General features: G+C 44.3%; 1 protein-coding gene across 1 annotated transcript; it reads right to left on the bottom strand.

Moving 5' to 3' along the window:
• Nucleotides 1-5,171: 5,171 nt before the first annotated feature.
• On the bottom strand, nt 5,172-12,424 carry LOC127909157 (coiled-coil domain-containing protein 1-like). Its single transcript, XM_052469193.1, has 10 exons — nt 12,248-12,424; nt 11,686-11,784; nt 11,356-11,484; nt 10,445-10,558; nt 9,695-9,808; nt 9,408-9,536; nt 9,114-9,281; nt 8,829-8,957; nt 8,229-8,417; nt 5,172-5,207 (listed from the first exon to the last, which is right to left on the bottom strand). The coding sequence occupies exons 1-10, from the start codon at nt 12,422-12,424 to the stop codon at nt 5,172-5,174; spliced, it is 1,284 nt and encodes a 427-aa protein (XP_052325153.1).
• Nucleotides 12,425-19,843: the final 7,419 nt, after the last annotated feature.

A 19,843-nucleotide genomic window follows, 5' to 3' on the forward strand; every position in this document is an offset into this window, starting at 1 on the left:
AAAAAGCAGAACATCTCTTTATTACGGACAGACCTCTCCCCTTCTTTACAAGATCTATATGTTTTGACCATGACAGTTTACAATCTAAGGTAACTATGTATTTTAGTCTGACATTAGAGAAGCTTCCATTAAATAAATCCGGCTGTGTTCTGTTAGATAGATCAGTCTGAATCCACGATAAGGCAGAGGTTGAAAAGCCATAACATATACGTTTTCTCAACAACATGTTATGGTCAATAATATCAAAGGCTGCACTGAAATGTAACAGTACAGCTCCCACAATCTTCTTATTAATAATTTATTTCAACCAATCATCAGTCATTTGTGTCAGTGCAGTACATGTTGAGTGCTCTTCTCTGTAAGCATGCTGAAAGTCTGTTGTTAATTTGTTTACAGAGAAATAGGATTGTATTTGGCCAAACAATTGTTCAAACAGTTCACTAAGAGCTGGCAGAAAGCTGATCGGTCTGCTCTTCGAACCAGTAAAGGTCGAATTACCTCTCTTGGGTGACGGCCTGAGGACCAGGCCTGAGGACAAAGACTTTCCTCTAGGCTCAGATTAAAGATATGACAGATAGGAGTGGCCATAGAGTCAGCTAGCATCCTCAGTATCTTTCCATCTAAGTTGTCAATGCCAGGAGGTTTGTCATTATTGATCGATAACAATAACTTTTCCAACTAACTTTACAAAATGCTTTATTATACAATGCTTTTCTTTTAATTATTTGTGTTTTTTTGCCTGGATGTGATGGCTCACGTTGTTGGCATTTCCTGCCTAAGTTTCCCACTTTGCCAATGAAGTAATCATTAAAATAATTGCCAACATCAAATGGTTTTGTGATGAATAAGCCATGTGATTTGATGAAATATGGAGTTGAATTTGTCTTTCCGCCCATAATTTCATAGTACACAAGTTATTTTCCATCATTCTTTATATGATTGATTTTGGCTTCATAATACATTTTAAAAAATGTGTTTTTGTTAAGTTAAGTCACGTGATTTCTCAATTTGCAGTAAGTCAGCCTGTCAGATGTGCAGCCAGACTTATTAGCCACTCATTTTGCTCCATCTCTTTCCATACAGTTTTTCAATTCCTCATCAATCCATGGAGCCTTAACAGTTCCAACAGTCAGTTTCTCAACAACAGATAAGTTTCTCTTATCAATAAGCGGACGCTGTTTTAGAAGCAAAGAGGGAACCAACTCCATATTAATGCCCATGATTTTGGAATGAGATGTTTGACGAGCAGGTGTCCACATACTTTGGTCATGTTGTGTGTCTTGTCTAGTGCTACTATCTGGAGAATAAAGGTGATTCTGCTTGGCATTCAGCATTAAGGATTGGGGTGAAGGCCTGTCCAGGGGACGTACTTGTATTGCTGCCTCACGATACAGAAACAGGAGATGGGATCCTGCTGTTGTGATTAGGGCTGTGGCTGTCATGAAATTTTGGCAGCTGGCGATTGTCAAGCAAATAACTGCCGGTCTCACGGTAATTGACCGTTAATTAACAAACACATTCAGCATCTCCTGGCTTCCACACACAGCAAAAAGTCTATTAATTCCATCTTCCACTTTGCCACCACTAAAGCATCCCCCAGACCATCACATTGCCTCCACCATGCTTGACAGAATGCTAAATTTGTATTATTTCGCCACTGCGGCCTATTTATTGCCATACCTCCCTAACCTTACTACATTTTCCCACACTTACATATATTTTTCTGTTGTGTTTTGACTGTACGTTGTTGTTTGTCCCATGTGTAACTCTGAGTTGTTGTTTTCATCGCACTGCTTTGCATTATCTTGGCCAGGTCCCAGTTGTAAATGAGAACTTGTTCTCAACTACCTGGTTAAATTAAATAAAGGTGAAAGAAAAAATATTTCAAAAAGCACTCCTCCAGCATCTTTTCATTATTTCTGCACCTCAGGAAGGTTCTTCTTGGGGATCCAAACACCGCAAACCTAGATTTGTCTGTCCATAACACTTTCTTCCACTTTCTTCTGTCCAGTGTCTGTGTTTTTTTTTTGCCCATCTTCATCTTTTCTTTTTATTGGCCAGTCTGAGATATGACTTTTTCTTTGCAACTCTGCCTAGAAGGCCAGCATCCCTAAGTCGCCTCCTCACTGTTGACATTGAGACTAGTGTATTGCGGGTTCTATTTAATGAAGCTGCCAGTTGAGGACTTGTGAGGTGTTTGTTTCTCAAACGAGACACTCTAATGTACTTGTCCTCTTGCTCAGTTGTGCACCGGGGCCTCCCACGCCTCTTTCTATTCTGGTTAGAGCCAGATTGCACTGTTCTGTGAAGGAAGTAGTACACAGCATTGTACGAGATCTTCAGTTTCTTGGCAATTTCTCGTATGGAATAGCCTTCATTCCTCAGATCAAGAATAGTTTCAGAAAAGTTATTTGTTTCTGGCCACTTTGAGCCTGTAATCAAACCCACAAATGCTGATGCTCCACATACTCAATTAGTCTAAAGAAGGCCACTCTTATTGCTTCTTTAATCAGAACATTAGTTTTCAGCTGTGCTAACATATTTGCAAAAGGGTTTTCTAATGATCAATTAGCCTTTCAAAATTATAAACTTGGATTAGCTAACACAACATGCCATTGGAACACAGGAGTGATGGTTGCTGATAATGGGCCTCTGTACGCCTATGAATGTCACGCCCTGACCTTAGAGAGCCTTTTTATTTCTCTATTTGGTTAGGGTCGGGGTGTGATTTGGGTGGGCATTCTAGTTTTTCTATTTCTTTGTTGGTCGGGTATGGTTCCCAATCAGAGGCAGCTGTCTATCGTTGTCTCTGATTGGGGATCATACTTAGGCAGCCTTTTTTCCACCTTTAGTTTGTGGGATCTTGTTTTTGTGTAGTGCCTGTGAGCACGCCAGTCGTTACGTCTCGTTTGCTGTTTGCTGTTTGCTGTTTATTGTTTTTGTTGGTGAGTTTCCTTGGTCCGCTCATTTCAACGAATGTGACAATGAAGATATTCAATAAACAAATCTGCAGTGTCCAACTACAATAGTCATTTACAACATTAGCAATGTCTACACTGTATTTCTGATCAATTTGATGTTATTTTAATGGACAAAAAAAATGGTGCTTTTCTTTAAAAAAAACAGAATATTCCTTCGTAGCCCAAAACTTTTGAATGTTGGTGTTTTTGCTTAATGTAGAGGTATATGTGGATCTTTAGTTGTGATACAAATGTTGGGCTATATGTTTAGATTTTAAAACATTCTAAGGCTGCATGATGCGACTCTAATGATGATTTGAAAAAAGTTGTTTGAAAGGCATGAGCTCTGCTTTGTTTCTTGCACTGGCTGCCCACACTTCACCATTCTCTCATTCACAATTTGACAAGCACTTGATAATATTCTCACCAAGCTCCTTATGTGGCCTTAATGCCACTTAAAAAAACGCCTGCCTTTTGCAGCCAAAGTGAATGTTGTGCCCTTGGGCTGAATTATAGTAATTATAATTCCCTTTTTCCCGGCTGACAATTGTTGTGCTCCAAAGCACCTCTCACTCACATGGCTCCCTCAGGTCGGGTCCTTCTCACAGGCATCTCAACTCTGAAGTAGGCTAAAAGAGAAGACAGACACATTGTGGACGAAACTGCACGAGGCCTTCATATCGAATTCCGAATTCGGCATATTGATGTTAGAGGAACTGTCCACATGTACTTTTCATCAGCCAATAAGATGAGTCGGCCTAACGAACAGCAAAAGCACTAACCTATGTCAATCTACTATCCCCCATGGTACAAAAGTTGACCTATTCTATTGGTCAACTTGTCCTTCAGTGCGAGAAATAAATATTATCAACGTATGTCTGCGACACTTGTGGGATGCAAAATATCACTAATTAATTCAACCACTCGCATCTAAAAAAATGTTTAAAAGCAACGAGGCTGATGCAACAGATCAGAACGTTTAGCTGAAAATGTTGATAAACTATTAGGTTGTTTCTTCGCATTATAAGCGCAGCAATGCGCACACGGCAGTAAGCAATAAGTGCGAATGTTCTAAAGTGCAATCGATTAGCAGGAAAATATCACTCTCAAAAGTGACACTCCACAAATGTGATTATGCATGTTATGCTTTTATTATGAAGGTGCATTTTTATGGTGAAAATGATCGTCCCCAAACTTGAAACTCAAGCACTGCCTACGTATGCCAGTTAGGCTCTATACCTGTTGTAAACCCTATTAATGTGCTTAATTTTAATAAGTAATTTGGCCACTTTAGTTGTGACCTTATCAAACCTTATCAAAGCATATAGGCCTATGGGCTGGGCTACATGAGGTATCATTCACGTCATTCAAGTGACAGGCTAATATTGTCACCCGTCAAACTATTTAATTTAATATTGTCTTCACATGCAGTATACTAAATAACATATGTCTGAAATTAGTTTTAATTTAAAATGGACCATTATCATGCACCTGTCTCGGAACAGGGGCAGGGCATTTAAAAAAGAAATCTATGCACTTAAATACAAATGGAGGATGCTTTTCCTGTGGTTCATTTTCATGCTATCCAGGTAGGATATACTTCCTGATATACTCCAATATGCTTAATATTAGGAAAGTTGAGAAATAATATCGTAGAACTAGCCTATGGAAAGCTGATATGATCATCAAAACTCTGTTTTCTCACGCAATTGCATAGCGTATAGAAATGTTATGTAACGTGAGCTCGTGGGCTCTCATGAAGTGTTTGATTTTATTTTTGATCACATTTGCATTGATGTCAGAGTGATTAGAGGGACAATAGAGTGCTGAGTAGCAGGCAGTTAGCAAGTTTGGTAGGCTACTTTTTACATATTTGATTTAACCTTCATTTACCTAGGGAAGTCAGTTAAGAACAAATTTGTCGCCCTATGGGACACCCAATCACGGCCGGATGTGATACAGCCTGCTAATGACCATCAGCAGCGTCACATCTTGGAGAGCTTGGAGAAGCTTTAGTTACCATGACTAAACAGTCACGTTGAATTTGAATTCGATCACCATAACAACCTTAGTCATGATCACTATGCTCCTATTTAATGAACCATTTGGATCGACATGCAGACCAAACAGTGTAATGAGTTGCCTTAGTAAAGGCCTACGTTGGAGATTTAGCCAAGCTCCATTGTCCCTGTTCTCTCTCTCCTCTGGGTCTCAAGCTGATACACCGTGTTTTCCAATAAGCCTCCTCTTCACACAGAAAGAGAGCAAAAGAGAAAGAAAAGGAGATTTGATAAAGCCCTGTTTCCCTGTGTATTCCGGGAGTTCGGAGGTATGAATCAGGTTCCCACATTGTCTCATTATTCCAAAAGGCTGGGCTCAGAATACTCTGTGTTGTGTTTGGTCTCCTCTACCAGCGTTCCCCAGGTGACACCATTTCGACATTTATATCATTCTGTTACTCTTTTTTATATTTCATTTGTTTTTATTTCTTCTGGTGAGTCGCATGGGTCTGTAAACCACACACACACACACACACACACTCACACTCACACTCACACACACACACACACACACACACACACACTCACACTCACACTCACACTCACACTGACATACACACACACACACTCACACACATAGACTTAAAAAGGCCTATGAGGTTTGAGAGCAGGGAATAGGGGGATTGCTGAACTTCAAGGATCTCGATTTGTAGGAACAGCTGCAACAGTGGAGAATTGCGACTGGGGTCTGAGAATACTGGGAGACAGGGGGAAGGTGCCTGATTGAATCCCGTCCTAAGTCATCATAGAGCAGAGTGAATGTGGCAACAACTTCATTAAACACCTTTTCACCTTTCATTTTGTGGAGGTATGGCTTTTCACTGAGATAATATTTTATTTACAACTATGTATATCTGTTATTCCTCCTCCTCAGTCTCTCCTCTTTCACCCTCCCTCTTTTTTCTCCGTGTCTCTCCGTCCTTCCCTCCCCCCCTCCCCCCACCATCTCTCTCTCTCTCTCTGCCTCTCTTCCCTCCCTCTTTATCCCTTCTCTCCATACTCGGGGCTACTCAGCAGCAGTAATCTAGTGTTGAGTGCTGCTTTACCCTCCACACTCATAAGGAAGACTCCACTATATATAGACGGTGAAGACAGTAAACACATAACCATATTATCACAGATACACTATGATTAATGGCTTTCCACCAACCCTTACAGTAAATGGAGCATGAACTAATTGCTGTACATCGTCCTCAATGAGTCATTGCCTACTATCTTAAAGTTATAAAGGCTGTGTGTGTGTGTGTGTGTGTGTGTGTGTGTGTGTGTGTGTGTGTGTGTGTGTGTGTGTGTGTGTGTGTGTGTGTGTGTGTGTGTGTGTGTGTCTTTTGAGACTTGTGTGTTTATCAGTGGAAACACTTTGTCATTGTTTACTACGGTAATTCGGGAGGCATTACCGTGTTTTGGAATGAGAGTCATGAAGTCTACAGGAAGTGCAATGGATCGATGGGCTCCAATATAACACAATTTAATGGCCGCCAGGTGTGTGTGTGTGTGTGTGCGTGTGTGTGTGTGTGTGTGTGTGTGTGTGTGTGTGTTTTGAGGTTTAACAGTGTGTGAAGTGTGTCTGGGAGTGGGATTATTATGGGATTACAAGCAGACCTGTGCTGCTAAGCAAATCTCTTCTCCAACTCACATCGATCGCTCCTCAGGGGAGAAGAAGAAGAGGGTGGAGGAGAGGACGAAGGGTGGAGAGTGAAGGGGATGGGGAGAGGATGAAGGGTGAGAGAAGAGGACGGAGGGTACATTCTCACTATTAACAGTTCTTACACTGATTCAAACCGGCTTTTCTAAGATAATGTTATGTCACTCCAATTAAAGCCATGTACCAAAGGGTTAAAAGTTGAAGCAGATCAATAGTTGTTATTGATTCTGTATCAATTGAACTCTGTGTGCATTTTAACCAAGGCTGGTCTGAACTCACTTCTGTTCATTTAGAAGGCCAGGCTATTAGTCATAAAGGTGTGTGTGTGTGTGTGCAGCCCTGGTTAAAATCGCCACATTGTGACTTTTACTTAGTCAGACCAGGAGTGCTATTAGTCATTAAGAATGAACCACGGGGACATACATGGTCGTCCATCACATGAGAGTTCATCACATGGTCGTCCATCACATGGTCATTCATCACATGGTCGACCATCACATGGTCATTGATCACATGGTCGTCCATCACATGGTCGTCCATCACATGGTCATTCATCACATGGTCATTCATCACATGGTCGGTCCATCACATGGTCATCCATCACATGGTTGTTCATCACATGGTCGTCCATCACATGGTCGTCCATCACATGGTTGTTCATCACGTGAGTTCATCACATGGTCATTCATCACATGGTCATTCATCACATGGTCATTCATCACATGGTCGTCCATCACATGGTCATTCATCACATGGTCGTCCATCACATGGTCATCCATCACATGGTCGTCCATCACATGGTCGTTCATCACATGGTGATTCATCACATGGTCGTCCATCACATGGTCGTCCATCACATGGGAGTTCATCACATGGGAGTTCATCACATGGTCGTCCATCACATGGTCATCCATCACATAGGAGTTCATCACATGGTCGTCCATCACATGGTCATTCATCACATGTTCGTCCATCACATGGTCATCCATCACATGGTCATCCTTCACATGGGAGTTCATCACATGGCCGTCCATCACATGTTCGTCCATCACATGGTCATTCATCACATGGTCGTCCATCACATGGTCATTCATCACATGGTCGTCCATCATATGGTCATTCATCACATGGTCGTCCATCACATGGTCGTCCATCACATGGTCGTTCATCACATGAGAGTTCATCACATGGTCATTCATCACATGGTCGTCCATCACATGGTCGTCCATCACATGGTCGTCCATCACATGGTCGTCCATCACATGGTTGTCCATCACATGGTCGTCCATCACATGGTTGTCCATCACATGGTCGTCCATCACATGGTCGTCCATCACATGGTCGTCCATCACATGGTCGTCCATCACATGGTCATTCATCACATGTCGTCCATCACATGGTCATGTCGATCACATGGTTGTCCATAACATGGTCGTTCATCACATGGTCATTCATCACAAGGGAGTTCATCACATGGTCATTCATCACATGGTCGTCCATCACATGGTCGTCCATCACATGGTCATTCATCACATGGGAGTTCATCACATGGTCATTCATCACATGGTCGTCCATCACATGGTCATCCATCACATGGTCGTTCATCACATGGTCATCCATCACATGGGAGTTCATCACATGGTCATTCATCACATGTTCGTCCATCACATGGTCATCTATCACATGGTCATCCTTCACATGGGAGTTCATCACATGGCCATCCATCACATGTTCGTCCATCACATGGTCATTCTTCACATGGTCGTCCATCACATGGTCATTCATCACATGGTCGTCCATCATATGGTCATTCATCACATGGTCGTAAATCACATGGTCATCCATCACATGGTCATTCATCACATGGTCATTCATCACATGGTCGTCCATCACATGGTCGTCCATCACATGGTCGTCCATCACATGGGAGTTCATCACATGGTCATTCATCACATGGTCGTCCATCACATGGTCATTCATCACATGGTCGACCATCACATGGTCATTCATCACATGGTCGTCCATCACATGGTCGTCCATCACATGGTCGTCCATCACATGGTCATTCATCACATGGTCATCCATCACATGGTCATTCATCACATGGTCATTCATCACATGGTCATTCATCACATGGTCATCCATCACATGGTCATTCATCACATGGTCGTCCATCACATGGTCATCCATCACATGGGAGTTCATCACATGGTCATTCATCACATGTTCTTCCATCACATGGTCATCTATCACATGGTCATCCATCACATGGTCATCCATCACATGGTCATCCTTCACATGGGAGTTCATCACATGGCCGTCCATCACATGTTCGTCCATCACATGGTCATTCATCACATGGTCGTCCATCACATGGTCATTCATCACATGGGAGTTCATCACATGGTCATTCATCACATGGTCGTCCATCACATGGTCATTCATCACATGGTCGTCCATCACATGGTCATCCATCACATGGGAGTTCATCACATGGTCATTCATCACATGTTCGTCCATCACATGGTCATCCATCACATGGTCATCCTTCATCACATGGTCATCCAGTGTCATCACATGGCCGTCCATCACATGTTCGTCCATCACATGGTCATTCTTCACATGGTCGTCCATCACATGGTCATTCATCACATGGTCGTCCATCATATGGTCATTCATCACATGGTCGTCCATCACATGATCATCCATCACATGGTCATTCATCACATGGTCGTCCATCACATGGTCGTCCATCACATGGTCGTTCATCACATGGGAGTTCATCACATGGTCATTCATCACATGGTCGTCCATCACATGGTCATTCATCACATGGTCGACCATCACATGGTCATTCATCACATGGTCATCCTTCACATGGTCGCGTTCATCACATGGTCATTCATCACATGGTCGTCCATCACATGGTCATTCATCACATGGTCGTCCATCACATGGTCATTCATCACATGGTCGTTCATCACATGGTCATTCATCACATGGTCGTCCATCACATGGTCATTCATCACATGGTCGTCCATCACATGGTCATCCATCACATGGGAGTTCATCACATGGTCATTCATCACATGTTCGTCCATCACATGGTCATCTATCACATGGTCATCCATCACATGGTCATCCTTCACATGGGAGTTCATCACATGGCCGTCCATCACATGTTCGTCCATCACATGGTCATTCATCACATGGTCGTCCATCACATGGTCATTCATCACATGGTCGTCCATCACATGGTCATTCATCACATGGTCGTCCATCACATGGTCATTCATCACATGGTCGTCCATCACATGGTCGTCCATCACATGGTCGTCCATCACATGGTCGTCCATCACATGGTCGTCCATCACATGAGAGTTCATCACATGGTCATTCATCACATGGTCGTCCATCACATGGTCGTCCATCACATGGTCGTCCATCACATGGTCGTCCATCACATGGTCATTCATCACATGAGAGTTCATCACATGAGAGTGCATCACATGGTCATTCATCACATGGTCGTCCATCACATGGTCGTCCATCACATGGTCGTCCATCACATGGTCGTCCATCACATGGTCGTTCATCACATGAGAGTTCATCACATGGTCGTTCATCACATGGTCATTCATCACATGGTCGTCCATCACATGGTCATTCATCACATGGTCGTCCATCACATGGTCGTCCATCACATGGTCATTCATCACATGGTCGTTCATCACATGGTCATTCATCACATGGTCATCCATCACATGGTCATTCATCACATGGTCGTCCATCACATGGTCATCCATCACATGGGAGTTCATCACATGGTCATTCATCACATGTTCGTCCATCACATGGTCATCTATCACATGGTCATCCATCACATGGTCATCCTTCACATGGGAGTTCATCACATGGCCGTCCATCACATGTTCGTCCATCACATGGTCATTCATCACATGGTCGTCCATCACATGGTCATTCATCACATGGTCATTCATCACATGGTCGTCCATCATATGGTCATTCATCACATGGTCGTCCATCACATGGTCATCCATCACATGGTCGTCCATCACATGGTCGTCCATCACATGGTCGTCCATCACATGGTCGTCCATCACATGGTCGTCCATCACATGAGAGTTCATCACATGAGAGTTCATCACATGGTCGTCCATCACATGGTCGTCCATCACATGGTCGTCCATCACATGAGTTCATCACATGAGAGTTCATCACATGGTCGTCCATCACATGGTTGTCCATCACATGGTTGTCCATCACATGGTCGTCCATCACATGGTCGTCCATCACATGGTTGTTCATCACATGAGTTCATCACATGGTCAGTCATCACATGGTCGTCCATCACATTGTCGTCCATCACATGAGAGTTCATCACATGGTCGTCCATCACATGGTCGTCCATCACATGGTCGTCCATCACATGGTCGTCCATCACATGGTCGTCCATCACATGGTCGTCCATCACATGGTCGTCCATCACATGGTCATTCATCACATGGTCGTCCATCACATGGTCATTCATCACATGGTCGTCCATCACATGGTCATTCATCACATGGTCGTCCATCACATGGTCATTCATCACATGGTCGTCCATCACATGGGAGTTCATCACATGGTCATTCATCACATGGTCGTCCATCACATGGTCATTCATCACATGGTCGTCCATCACATGGTCATCCATCACATGGGAGTTCATCACATGGTCATTCATCACATGGTCGTCCATCACATGGTCATCCATCACATGGTCATCCATCACATGGTCATCCATCACATGGTCATCCTTCACATGGGAGTTCATCACATGGCCGTCCATCACATGTTCGTCCATCACATGGTCATTCATCACATGGTCGTCCATCACATGGTCATTCATCACATGGTCGTCCATCACATGGTCGTCCATCACATGGTCGTTCATCACATGGTCATTCATCACATGGTCATTCATCACATGGTCGTCCATCACATGGTCATTCATCACATGGTCGTCCATCACATGGTCATCCATCACATGGGAGTTCATCACATGGTCATTCATCACATGGTCGTCCATCACATGGTCATCCATCACATGGTCATCCTTCACATGGGAGTTCATCACATGGTCGTCCATCACATGTTCGTCCATCACATGGTCATTCATCACATGGTCGTCCATCATATGGTCATTCATCACATGGTCGTCCATCACATGATCATCCATCACATGGTCATTCATCACATGGTCGTCCATCACATGGTCGTCCATCACATGGTCGTTCATCACATGGGAGTTCATCACATGGTCATTCATCACATGGTCGTCCATCACATGGTCATTCATCACATGGTCGACCATCACATGGTCATTCATCACATGGTCGTCCATCACATGGTCATTCATCACATGGTCGTCCATCACATGGTCGTCCATCACATGGTCATTCATCACATGGTCGTCCATCACATGGTCATTCATCACATGGTCGTCCATCACATGGTCATCACATGGTCATCACATGGTCATTCATCACATGGTCGTCCATCACATGGTCATTCATCACATGGTCGTCCATCACATGGTCATCCATCACATGGGAGTTCATCACATGGTCATTCATCACATGTTCGTCCATCACATGGTCATCTATCACATGGTCATCCATCACATGGTCATCCATCACATGGGCGTTCATCACATGGCCGTCCATCACATGTTCGTCCATCACATGGTCATTCATCACATGGTCATCACATGGTCATTCATCACATGGTCATTCATCACATGGTCGTCCATCACATGGTCATTGGTCACATGGTCATCCATCACATGGTCGTCCATCACATGGTCGTCCCATCACATGGTCGTCCATCACATGGTCATCCATCACATGGTCGGTCCATCACATGGTCATTCATCACATGGTCATCACATGCATCACATGGTCATTCATCACATGGTCGGTCATTCATCACATGGTCGTCCATCATGGTCGGTTCCATCACATGGTCATCACATGGTCATCATGGTCGTTCATCACATGAGATTCATCACATGGTCATTCATCACATGGTCGTCCATCACATGGTCATTCATCACATGGTCGTCCATCACATGGTCGCCCATCCATCACATGGTCATTCATCACATGGTCGTTCATCACATGGTCATTCATCACATGGTCATCCATCACATGGTCATTCATCACATGGTCGTCCATCACATGGTCATCCATCACATGGGAGTTCATCACATGGTCATTCATCACATGTTCGTCCATCACATGGTCATCTATCACATGGTCATCCATCACATGGTCATCCTTCACATGGGAGTTCATCACATGGTCGTCCATCACATGGTCGTCCATCACATGGTCATTCATCACATGGTCGTCCATCACATGGTCGTCCATCACATGGTCGTCCATCACATGGTTGTCCATCACATGGTCGTCCATCACATGAGAGTTCATCACATGAGAGTTCATCACATGGTCGTCCATCACATGGGAGTGCATCACATGGTCGTTCATCACATGGTCGTCCATCACATGGTCGTCCATCACATGGTCGTCCATCACAATATATAATAATAAATATAAATAATATATGCCATTTAGCAGACGCTTTTATCCAAAGGTTACAGTCATGTGTGCATACATTTTACGCATGGTGGTCCCGGAATCGATCCCACTACCCTGGCGTTACAAGCGCCATGCTCTACCAACTGTGCTACAGAAGGACCATCACTTGAGAGTTCATCACATGGAGTTCATCACATGGTCGTCCATCACATGAGTTCATCACATGAGAGTTCATCACATGGTCGTCCATCACATGGTTGTCCATCACATGGTCGTCCATCACATGGTTGTCCATCACATGGTCGTCCATCACATGGTCGTCCATCACATGGTTGTTCATCACATGAGTTCATCACATGGTCATTCATCACATGGTCGTCCATCACATTGTCATCACATGGTTGTCCATCACATGGTCGTTCATCACTTGAGAGTTCATCACATGAGAGTTCATCACATGGTCGTCCATCACATGGTCATTCATCACATGGTCGTCCATCACATGGTCAGTTCATCACATGGTCGTCCATCACATGGTCGTCCATCACATGGTTGTCCATCACATGGTCGTCCATCACATGGTCGTCCATCACATGGTTGTTCATCACATGAGTTCATCACATGGTCAGTCATCACATGGTTGTCCATCACATGGTCATCACATGAGAGTTCATCACATGAGAGTTCATCACATGGTCGTTCATCACATGGTCGTCCATCACATGGTCGGTCCATCACATGGTCGTCCATCACATGAGAGTTCATCACATGAGAGTTCATCACATGGTTGTCCATCACATGGTTGTCCATCACATGGTCGGTCCAGTTCCATCACATGGTCGTCCATCACATGGTTGTTCATCACATGAGTTCATCACATGGTCAGTCATCACATGGTCGTCCATCACATTGTCGTCCATCACATGGTCGTCCATCACAGAGTTCATCACATGAGAGTTCATCACATGGTCATCCATCACATGGTCGTCCATCACATGGTCATTCATCACATGGTCGTTCATCACATGGTCATTCATCACATGGTCGTCCATCACATGGTCATCCATCACATGGTCGTCCATCACATGGTCATCCATCACATGGGAGTTCATCACATGGTAGTTCATCACATGGGAGTTCATCACATGGTCGTCCATCACATGGTCGTCCATCACATGGTCATTCATCACATGGGAGTTCATCACATGGTCGTCCATCACATGGTCGTCCATCACATGGTAATGACACCATCCATCTAAAAGAGTTATCCCACAATACCCACTTTTTTACTAATGCTGGGAGGATATGTAATGTAATCTTCTCAGAGGAATGTATTCGCCAAGGAAGTGAGTGTTGAGAGCGCTGAGGTTTAGGGTTCTCCCATGTGGTTTACCTCACTGTCTGTCATCTGTGTAGAGATTGTCAGGGGTTTAGGATTTGGGAGGATTTGGTGTTTGGGTCTGTGTCGTATTGTGAGACACTGTTTTCATCTTGGGTTTAAGGCAAAAGTCAGATAACAGAGTTTCCTGGGACGAGACGGCACCATGTCTCTGTCCACTGGTTCATAATCATAAAGGACTTCTTACCACTGTTATACCCCACAGAGCAAAGATATCAAAACTCTCTCTACTGACTACAATAGCTGTTGTGTAGGTTAATGGAGGATATGTCTACTACTATCGTGTTGTCTGTCACTATGATCCAGCAGAACTGGTAGCAATACTATAAAACTAGCATTGGCCACATAGCTAATCAACAAAATGGTCTGTCTAGCTTCATGGTGATTAACATTAGTGTGGATTCCACAGTGGTTCTTTTTCCTTTCAGATCCTTTCATAGAGCATGGTTAAGTTCTATCCCTGCATCATCCTTCTGCTATCGGTTTTCCATCCCTGACCCCAAGTTACAAAAGCCCCAGCTAGAGTCCCTGACCCCAGGCTACAAAAGTTCCATCTAGAGTCCCTGACTTCAGGCTACAAACGTTCCATCTAGAGTCCCTGACCCCAGGCTACAAACGTCCCTGACCCCAAGTTACACAAGTTCCATCTAGAGTCCCTGACCCCAGGCTACAAAAGTTCCATCTAGAGTCCCTGATCCCAAACTACAAAAGCCCCACTAGAGTCCCTGATCCCAAAGTCTACAAACTACAAAAGCCCCATCTAGAGTCCCTGACCCCAGGCTACAAAAGTTCCACCTAGAGTCCCTGACCCCAGGCTACAAAAGCCCCACCTAGAGTCCCTGACCCCAGGCTACAAAAGTTCCCATCTAGAGTCCCTGACCCCAAACTACAAAAGCCCCATCTAGAGTCCCTGACCCCAGGCTACAAAAGTTCCATCTAGAGTCCCTGACCCCAGGCTACAAAAGTTCCATCTAGAGTCCCTGACCCCAGGCTACAAAAGCTCCATCTAGAGTCCCTGACCCCAAACTACAAAAGCCCCATCTAGAGTCCCTGACCCCAAACTACAAAAGCCCCATCTAGAGTCCCTGACCCCAGGCTACAAAAGTTCCATCTAGAGTCCCTGACCCCAGGCTACAAAAGTTCCATCTAGAGTCCCTGACCCCAGGCTACAAAAGCCCCATCTAGAGTCCCTGATCCCAAACTACAAAAGCCCCATCTAGAGTCCCTGACCCCAAACTACAAAAGCCCCATCTAGAGTCCCTGACCCCAAACTACAAAAGCCCCATCTAGAGTCCCTGACCCCAGGCTACAAAAGTTCCATCTAGAGTCCCTGACCCCAGGCTACAAAAGTTCCATCTAGAGTCCCTGACCCCAGGCTACAAAAGCCCCATCTAGAGTCCCTGACCCCAAACTACAAAAGCCCCATCTAGAGTCCCTGACCCCAGGCTACAAAAGTTCCATCTAGAGTCCCTGACCCAAGGCTACAAAAGTTCCATCTAGAGTCCCTGACCCCAGGCTACAAAAGCCCCATCTAGAGTCCCTGACCCCAGGCTACAAAAGCCCCATCTAGTGTCCCCTCCCACATCGCCTAACAATGTTTGTACCATGTTTGTGCTGCTGCTATGATGTGCTGCTACTATGTTGTGTCGCTACCGTGTTGTTGTCAGATGTCTCTTAGGTCTCTCTTTATGTAGTGTTGCAGGGTCTTTCTTGTGGTGATGTATGTTTTGTCGTACATTTGTATTTTTAAACCCCTGTCCCCTAGAGGAGGTGTGTGTGTGTGTGTGTGTGTGTGTGTGTGTGTGGTGTGTGTGTGTGTGTGTGTGTGTGTGTGTGTGTGTGTGTGTGTGTGTGTGTGTGTGGTGTGTGTGTGTGTGGGGGGTGGGTGTGTGTGGGGGTGGGTGTGGGTGTGTGTCTTTTGAGACTTGCATTGTGTGTTTATCAGTGGAAACACTTTGTCATTGTTTACTACGGTAATTCAGGAGGCATTACCGTGTTTTGGAATGAGAGTCATGAAGTCTACAGGAAGTGCAATGGATCGATGGGCTCCAATATAACACAATTTAATGGCCGTCATTGTAAATAAGAATTTGATCTTAATTAATTGACTTGCCTAGTTAAATAATAAAGCCTCTTTTTTACCTACAAAAACCCATCTAGTGTCCCTGACCCCAAACTTTAAAAGCCCCAGCTAGTGTCCCTGACCCCAAACTTTAAAATCCCCAGCTAATGTCCTTGACCCCAAACTTTAAAAGCCCCAGCTAGTGTCCCTGACCCCAAACTTTAAAATCCCCAGCTAGTGTTCCTGACCCCAAACTTTAAAATCCCCAGCTAGTGTCCCTTTCACCAAACTTTAAAAGCCCCAGCTAGAGTCCTTGACCCCAAACTTTAAAAGCCCCAGCTAGTGTCCCTGACCCCAAACTTTAAAATCCCCAGCTAGTGTCCCTTTCACCAAACTTTAAAAGCCCCAGCTAGAGTCCTTGACCCCAAACTTTAAAAGCCCCAGCTAGTGTCCCTGACCCCAAACTTTAAAATCCCCAGCTAGTGTCCCTGACCCCAAACTTTAAAATCCCCAGCTAGTGTCCCTGACCCCAAACTTTAAAATCCCCAGCTAGTGTCCCTGACCCCAAACTTTAAAATCCCCAGCTAGTGTCCCTGACCCCAAACTTTAAAAGCCCCAGCTAGTGTCCCTGACCCCAAACTTTAAAATCCCCAGCTAGAGTCCTTCCCCTCTTACACCCCATCTGTATGGTGACGTTATTCCCCTCTCTTCAGATGAATTTTAAAATGAGACTAAATGAATGAATGTCATTAAGGTCTGTTAAATAGCCTGACCAGAACAGTGTGCTTTATCTCTCCCTGCACATGTGCCAGAGCAAGACAGGGCCACGCTAGGCATTCTGGGAGATAGAGATAGAAAAAGGAAGCTGCTGTTTTTGAAATGAGGAAATGTTCCCTGTTCTGTTTTGTCGGAATAATGGGCAATGTAATGAGTTGTGTTCTTTAACGAGGCTGGTTTAATGCCTCGGACATGTTTTACTGGTGATAGCACTGTTCTCCAATGTGTAACTTTTAGGTAACATGAGCTGCAGCAGATAAAGTCATATTTTTTACATTGTGACTGAATTGCTTTGAATGTGTTTTTTGTTCCTCTAGGGGAGTTAATTTAATAATTCTGGTGCTCTTAGTAATCACGTTCTGCAAATTCTCTCTGTGGAATTGAAAGTGGTCTGAAAGCTTCAAAAATGATCAGGAATGAAATGAACAGTTCTGTGTTTGACCAATTACAGAGTGGCAGAGATGCAGCCAAACACCTCCCTGCTGGGTTTATTTGGAGCCAGTTATCAAACTGTTGTGTTCTGTGAAAAGTAAATATGGCATATATAAATAAAAAAATAATGTGAAGTACAAATGTGTTTTTTTGCTTATGCCAACTCCCTCAGAGACAGGTCACAGTCATTATCGACTGCATCCCTGGAGATATTGCTCAAGGGCACATCGACAGTATTTTCACCTTGTCGGCTCAGGGACTCGAACTAACAAACCTGTCAGTTACTGGCCCAATGCGTTAACTGCTAGGCTACCCACCACCCTACACAAATGGTTAAAGCATAGCACTGTGATGAAGTCATGGCTGTGCCTACTAACCTCAGCCATGAAGTCTAACCCTAACCATGGTTACATGAGATATGTTTGATGTGCACAGAGCCATGCATCCTAGTGCCATGTAAATCAAGGGCTATAAACTACACGCTAACCTCAATCATGTGGCTGCACACACACCACGAACACACACACACACACACACACACACACAGACACACTCACAGCAGGCGGTCTAGAAACTACAGACTGATATCGACTCCATCCTACTAAATCCATCTGAGGAGGACACACCTCATTTTCAGTGTGTGTGTATGTGTGTGTGTGTGTATGTCAGTGTGAGTGTGAGTGTGAGTGTGTGTGTGTTGTTACAACCCTAAGTCATGTTCCGCTGCTGGTCTGAGCTAAAGGATAAATTATCCTAATGTTGCCATTATTCATCAGTGATAACCATCTTAAGCGCATTACGCAATGCGTCGGGTTAGGGGGATATATCGCCTGTAACAAGATCTCATAGTTTCCCTCTGAAATTCACTGTATTATGGCTACGGTTTGGGCAAGGGCTTAAAATAAAATAGTAAAAAACAACACACTGTTTCTGTCATCAAGTACTCTCCCGGCTTGCCAGAGCATTGTGAACTGTGGTGGAGCAGTAGTCAGATGTCAGAGCAGCACGCTTCGCCTCTGAGTATCATGAGCCGGAGCCAGGGATAGGAAATTGTTTTTATATTATATATCGACGTTCTCAAGACCTTTTCAAACGTCCAAAATCCAATATATTTCTAGTGATCAGCCTGGATATATAGCATGGCCTTGACCTGTCTTACACACTCTTACACACACACACACACACACACACACACACACACAATTGTCCATACACACATGAACACACACCCGGGGCTACATTTAAAGCCAGTGATGGCAGAGGGATTCCCAAGCTGACTAAATGACATGTGGGAAAATTGGGCTGCAAATCAGTTCTTAATTATTGATGTCTGCCTAAACGCTGGGTCGGCTAGTGATGCCTGAGTAACTGAAACTGGCGATGATCTGAACCAGGCGGTGATCTGAACCAGGCGGTGATATGAACCAGGCGGTGATATGAACCAGCCAGTGATCTGAACCAGCCAGTGATCTGAACCAGCTGGTGATCTGACTGCCACATACCTGGGGAACTGGTGATATGTCACATGGCTATAGATGTTGGATCTTAACTTGATCACTCTTTTGTCGCAGAGAATTTTCCTGCTGCATTGGGAATTTTTAAATGAGCCTCGTGTGTACCTGAAAAAGAACAGTTCTCTTTCTTTCCATGTTGGGGCATTTGAGTCATTGGTTTCAGGGCTTGCTATCCGGCTCGCTCGCTCAAACGCTAGGCCTTGGTCATATGACTGCAACATTCAATTGTGCAAAGATGTATCTAAAGTTCAGCCATACACATCAACAACCATTGTTTTGTATAGCTTAATAACACAAGATCAATACTGCTCTGTACCAGGCTACGACGTACAAGTGTCAAGTCTATGCGAATGCAAAACGTGAGGTTCAATCATGGCCTGGTCTAACGG

This window comes from Oncorhynchus keta, chromosome 1, assembly GCF_023373465.1.
Source record: "Oncorhynchus keta strain PuntledgeMale-10-30-2019 chromosome 1, Oket_V2, whole genome shotgun sequence".
In the NCBI taxonomy this organism is placed as follows: domain Eukaryota; kingdom Metazoa; phylum Chordata; class Actinopteri; order Salmoniformes; family Salmonidae; genus Oncorhynchus; species Oncorhynchus keta.